At 35.1% G+C, this 5,924-nt stretch overlaps 1 protein-coding gene across 2 annotated transcripts in view; it reads right to left on the reverse strand.

Moving 5' to 3' along the window:
- LOC117179510 (protein spaetzle 4) overlaps positions 1-2,062 on the reverse strand; it is a 3,867-nt gene extending 1,805 nt beyond the window's left edge. For both annotated transcript variants that reach the window (XM_033371384.1, XM_033371383.1), the window contains exons 1-3: positions 1,912-2,062; positions 900-1,730; positions 109-231 (exon numbers count right to left, since the gene is read on the reverse strand). In XM_033371384.1, coding sequence (XP_033227275.1) covers positions 109-231; positions 900-1,730; positions 1,912-2,027 — 1,070 coding nt within the window. In that variant the 5' untranslated portion in view covers positions 2,028-2,062. The remainder of the gene's footprint in view (positions 1-108; positions 232-899; positions 1,731-1,911) is intronic.
- Between the last annotated feature and the right edge of the window lie 3,862 nt (positions 2,063-5,924).

Consider the following 5,924-nt stretch of genomic DNA (forward strand, 5'->3'; position numbering starts at 1 on the left):
ATTTAATAATAACTTTTTAACAATTTCACATTACGTTTTTTTTTATAGACATTTATAAAACAATGTTGTTTCATGTAGATTTTTATTCTAAAGAATGTGTGGACTTACGTGCATTTTTCCCAGTGGACATATTGCTCAAATGGATAAAGATTTAAAAGAGCAAGAACTTCACCACGAGTATTATTTGCCCAAAAAGGGGCGACAACTTCTTCTTTCACTGGGCAGGCAAGTCTGTGAATAGATTTCTTTCATTTACTAACTATAACTATGATGAATAAATCTTGAATTGAAAAAAATAAGCAGAACACTTTTACTCTTGATAATTTCAATTTTAGCAATTTTGTTTTTGAATTAAAAAGCGTAAATAATTACTTTTCGAATAAGCTTGATTTAAAATATTTATTTTCAAAACTCGCACTTTTCACCATCAATCAGAATGGTAAAATACCTGTATATTGGAAATATCTGTAAAGGGAATTCTAGATCAATCTGCCCCCCCCCCCGCCCCCGATTACTAGCTTTCTCACCGAGTGAGTCACGCCGGTACCTCTAGAAAGTTTTCAATGTACCTTTACTGAGGTTCTGGTGGTTCGGAACCCACCTTAAGCTGTAGGTCCCCCCATGGTGTACTTGACTGCAACCCAGTCCGTCAATGATGGGGTAAAAACCAGACTTTGTCCAATATGTCTGGGCAGACTGCTCTCTTTAGATCACTTGATTGCATTATAAAAATGCGTCCGTGATTGATATATACCAGGACAGCCCCGTGCAAAATGATAAAAAAAAAAAAAATCCAACTCTAACCAAAAATGCCTTCGACATATTGGACAGTATAAGCCTGTGACAACATTTCAACACAGAAATATTTTTTATAATAATAAAAGAAATAAAAAACTTACACTCCCTGGCCCTTAAATATTGGCTGCTTCTGTTCTTTTGCAGCCACATCCTGATAAAGTTGGCCCTCCATACTGGATCCATTATTTTTTATTTCAGAAGGTCTATACTCAGGTCGAGGTCTAAATTCCTGTTGCTGCTCACTTTCAGCCCCTATTTGATCATTACTTTCGATTTCATCAATTACTTCAGGAACATCATCAATTCTATCAATACTCCCCAAATTAGAAAATTTCGTTGTCATCTCTTCCAAACTTTCTTCTTCATCATCCGAAACAATCGGAAACTCAGTCAGTTCATCAACATCTAGTTCGAATCTATCAGCCTGACCCGGAATCTCATTGATACTGAGGTTCTGAATTTGAACAATTTCTGCCAAAGTAACTGAAGGTGTTGTTGAAAGTGTTTCGTTATCGTTTAAACTTTTGTTCGTCGTTGAATTTATATCCAAATGTGTGGAATTAGGTGTTGAAATTGAAGATTTTATAGGCGGAGTTGTTGGTATTACGGTTGTATTTGTTGTTCTTGTTGTTGTTGTTGTGGTTGTCGATGCTGATGATAATGCTGATGTTTGATCAGTTACATTTGTTGATTTGGCAGTTGTTGAAGTTGTAGTGGATGTTGAAGATGTACTCGTTGGATTTTCGGAAGGATAAAAATGGGGCTTTGTGTATTCACCTAGTTTTATAAATTTCTTATTGATGTTGCCATTTAATTTTGTATTTCCAATGTTTAGAGCTCTGCTTGTGAATCCTCTACCTTCTGGCATGTCTTTTTGTATATTTAAATATCTAGGATTGTTGTATTCCAAATCTTCATCATACTCAAAGCGTCTGAAATGTATTAGTTTGTTTTAAAAAATGTAACGTATTTCTCAAGAGAGTTTATAAATACTTTTTGATTTTGAAAAAGTATTCTGAAGAAAATTCATGTTGAAATTGAAGAAAATAAATTTTGATATCGACGACCTATATTTTTGATTATTTGAATTAAACAAATACATAATAAACTGACCTAGAATCTTCAGGATATCGCTGATAGCTCTCTTCAAATTCGAGTTCGACGTCATTATTCTCAAGTTCAGTTTTTAAAATATTGATATGTCTTTCATCTCCATACATTCTTTTCATCAATCCCTGATTTTCTCTCACGAATCTCCGCACTGCATGCCTGCAATTAATTTGATGCAATATTAGTTCTTTGAATTAGGAACTGAAGATTAAAAATATTGAGAAAACTAAATGAAAAAATAGAAATACATGAGTTAATTCCGAGGATATTAAAAGGGTGACAGTTTTTTGCAAAAAAGATAATTTTCTACTTTTGACAAGCGTTTCAGGGAAGAATCGTCTGTGGATTTGGATTTTCTAAGAATAGATCAATTTTTTGTAACAAATAATTGTTATTCTTATTCAGCGTACCCATAACTCAGCAGGAGGTTTTTATTTCGGTAAAAAATTTACAATTCAATTGTTTCTCGCCACCTAAAGCCGATTTTACAAACCTGTGAAATTCTAACCCGCACATTTTTGTATGATTTACTCGGAGTTGGCTATATTTTGTAGGTAAACAATTTTTCAAGCGTTCAGAAACTTAGTACCTCGAAAGTTTATTTTTATTTTTATTTTAACTGAATATTACATTTTTATCGCAATCCACAACGGAGCCTGTTCCAATTTGTGGTCAATGTCACTTTGATAATGGAACGTTCTATTTTTCCTCGAAACTAGATAACTTTTTCGACTCAAACTTTTTTGGCCTCAATTCAGTACCACTTCCGTTCGAGAGTAGATTTTTGTTTGATCTTTAAATGGTGATTTCGATACAGCCACCCTTCAGTTCTTCTTTATGTAAATTGAGCGAGAAGATACTGAACATGAACGCCCCTAAGATTTCATTTTAACTGTAAAAATTTCTTTAGCCAATATGATTAAAATATTTTATATATAGTTCAAAAACTGGACGCATCATTTTTTAATACATCAATCTAAAACACCTTATAATATCTTTGTAGAAAATTGGATTGAATTTAAATATATTTTTCTTTGTATTATTTTCGGCTTTTTATTTTATATATTTTTTATGACACCTTCTTCTAGTTGTTTAACTTGGTTGTTATATATTGAAGACAAATAATTGCAGTTTGAAAACACATCAAATTCAAGTCAAATTTTTTCAGTGAAACTCTTCTATAGCTCCGATTTTGAGGCTGACGGTGAGGCGGAACTAATTCATTATACCCTCTATTAAATGCCTTATAAAGACTTATACAAATGGACAAAAAGATATAGAAATATATAGAATTTATAAAGTCTCTATATGGCTCTATATGGTTCTATATATGCCTTTTTCCATTTCTATAGGTTTCTATAAAACAATTAATGGAGGGTGGCCCGCTCCGCTTTTGTTTGTTCACGCCTCAGTGCTCGCCTGAGTGACAACCGCAACTCCGCGCACTCCGTGCAGCTTCTGTTACACCTACCTGCGATGCGGCGTCAATTCTCGGAAGGGCTACAGAAGGGAAGACTATTGAAGGGTTTCACTGTATATCACTATTCGTTTTAAATCATAATTATAAAGTTTTTTTAGTCCGCTGATAGCAATAAATTACTTTAATTGCAATATCAAAGTTCGAAATTAGCTTTTCGGATAGGTTTTCAAATGCGTTCATATGCCTTCACATACTTTCAAAATTAACCAAAATCCATAATCGACCCTTATATTTTATTTTATAATTTATTTTAAATTGAAAATTTGAAGGTGGCGCATAGCGCATTTGAAATACTGCGCGAAAATCCCCTTATTGATTTTGATATTGCAATAAAAGTATGTGGTGCTACCAGCGTAAGGTGGGTGATGATAAGTGATGAGTGGGGATTAATAATGTTTAAACCAAATTTATTTTGAAGGTGATGCAACCTCTAATCTTAGGAAATTTTTAAAATGAGTAGAAAATGCTGGTGCCACATATAAGTGCATTTAAAATTGTATTAGAAGGGATGCAAATGTCATTTCAAAATTCAAATATTACTTTTGAAAGTGTAATGATCACCATATCTTGAACCATTTTTTAGATATGCAAACATTCTTTGTAGTCCATATTCTGCCCCCACACGGACCTCTTTATTAATTAGTTAACACACACATTTCTATTGGCACATTTAAGCTCATTTGAAGTTCTAATGGATAGGTATCGCTGATACCTAGGTTATTAATGCGACACACATTTTTTATTGCTGCAGTTTATGAGCGAATATGCTGCGCAATTCATTTTAATTTAAATCAAGGAATTTACGCAATTCACGGAATTCATATGATTCAAGGAATTCACGTATTTCATGGAATTTTCGGATTTTATAGAGTTTAGGCACTTCAAGGAAGTCACGGAATTCGTGGAATTCACGGTATTAATATAATACATGGAATTGACGGATTTCATGGAGTTCACCGAATTCAAGGCATTCATGGAATACGAATTTTGCAATTTTTTTCAACATCTCGTAGGGGCGGGTAGGCAAACTGTGAATGGTCACAGAAATAATGTTGGTCAAACACTTACCCTTTTTCAACATCTTGTGGCGGCGGGAAGGCACCACTGTGATTGGTTACAGAAATAATATTGGTCCAACCCCTACCCCTTTCCAACATCTCATGTGGGTGGGTTGGCACCCCTGTGACTGGTCACAGAATCAATGTTGGCCGAACCCCTACCCCATTCCAAAATCTCGTGGGGGGAAAGGAGCCCCTGTGACTTATTACAGAAATGCTGGTCTAAGCCCTGCCCCTTTCCAAAATCTCGTGGGGCGGGAAGGAATCCCTGTGACTGGTCCCAGAAATAATGTTGGTCAAACCTATACTCCTTTCGAACATTCCATGGGGGCGAGAAGGCGCCCCTGTGATTTGTTACAGAGATAATGTTGGTCAAAGCCCTACCCCCTTCCAACATATCCTGGGCGAGGAAAGGCGTCTCTGTGAATAGTCACAGAAATAATGTTGGTCAACCCCTATCCTATAATCTCTCTGAATCATCTTCTGTGATCAGTCACGAAAATAATTGCGGTTTCACCCCTAAACCTTTTCAATTCAACTAGCAAGACGGCCGAACTTGAGGATTCAACAGTAGCATCAAACAAATGAGAGGGAAATTAATTTTGATATATTTTGTCTGCACTCTAGACTCTATCCTTAAAATAGGCTTAAACAAAAACAGTACAAAAAATGGTTGATACCGGTAATTTTCTTTTTACCGACAATTTTTTGTTACCAGTACCAACAATTTTTTTATCGGTAGCGGCTTTTTATGCATATCCTTGGCAAATGGGGTAATATCGTACACTGGGGTAATGTGTCACATAAAACAATATGGTGCACCGGATAGTATAAAAAAATGAGGTAATATGGTAAAATTTTACTATCTTGTCCAAAAACATACTTTACAACATTTGGGTACAGTATTTTCCTATATTTTTAAAAACGTAGTATATGTTAGAATAAGGTTGAGTACATTGGCATAAATACGAGGAAAAGTGGCGTAAGGTTGGGGAAGAGTTGTATAAGGTTGCGGCAAAGTGGTATAACTTTGGGTTAAAGTGGTATGTTGGGTCAAACTTTTTTAAGCTTATCAATTTTTAAAACACCGAAATAGCTGTGAGAGGGGCAGTGAAGGTGCACCAAGCCTGTGCAGATAATAAGCAGCTGGGCCATGGCTTGGTCAAAACTGGGCGAGAGGCTATAGGAAAAGAACATAGCCAGTGATATTTCTCATAGGTAGACGGGGTGGTTGAAACTCAGGTATCTGACTTTATAATTTTACTATTTACTCTATAATTTAACTGGAAATGTGACAAAGAAGAAAATAAATGTTAGTTTTAATAATTATTCAAAAGTTATCCTAATTTGTTTAGGATAGATTAGCGGCGGCGGCAGCGAGGTACTAGGCAGTCTGATAAGTACCTGAAAATTCTAAGAGATGGCATTAGTATTCACTAATGTGAACCATTTTCGTCGAGCTTGATCCTTCAAATGAC

The sequence above is a fragment of the Belonocnema kinseyi genome, chromosome 9, assembly GCF_010883055.1.
Source record: "Belonocnema kinseyi isolate 2016_QV_RU_SX_M_011 chromosome 9, B_treatae_v1, whole genome shotgun sequence".
NCBI classification, from domain to species: Eukaryota; Metazoa; Arthropoda; class Insecta; order Hymenoptera; family Cynipidae; genus Belonocnema; species Belonocnema kinseyi.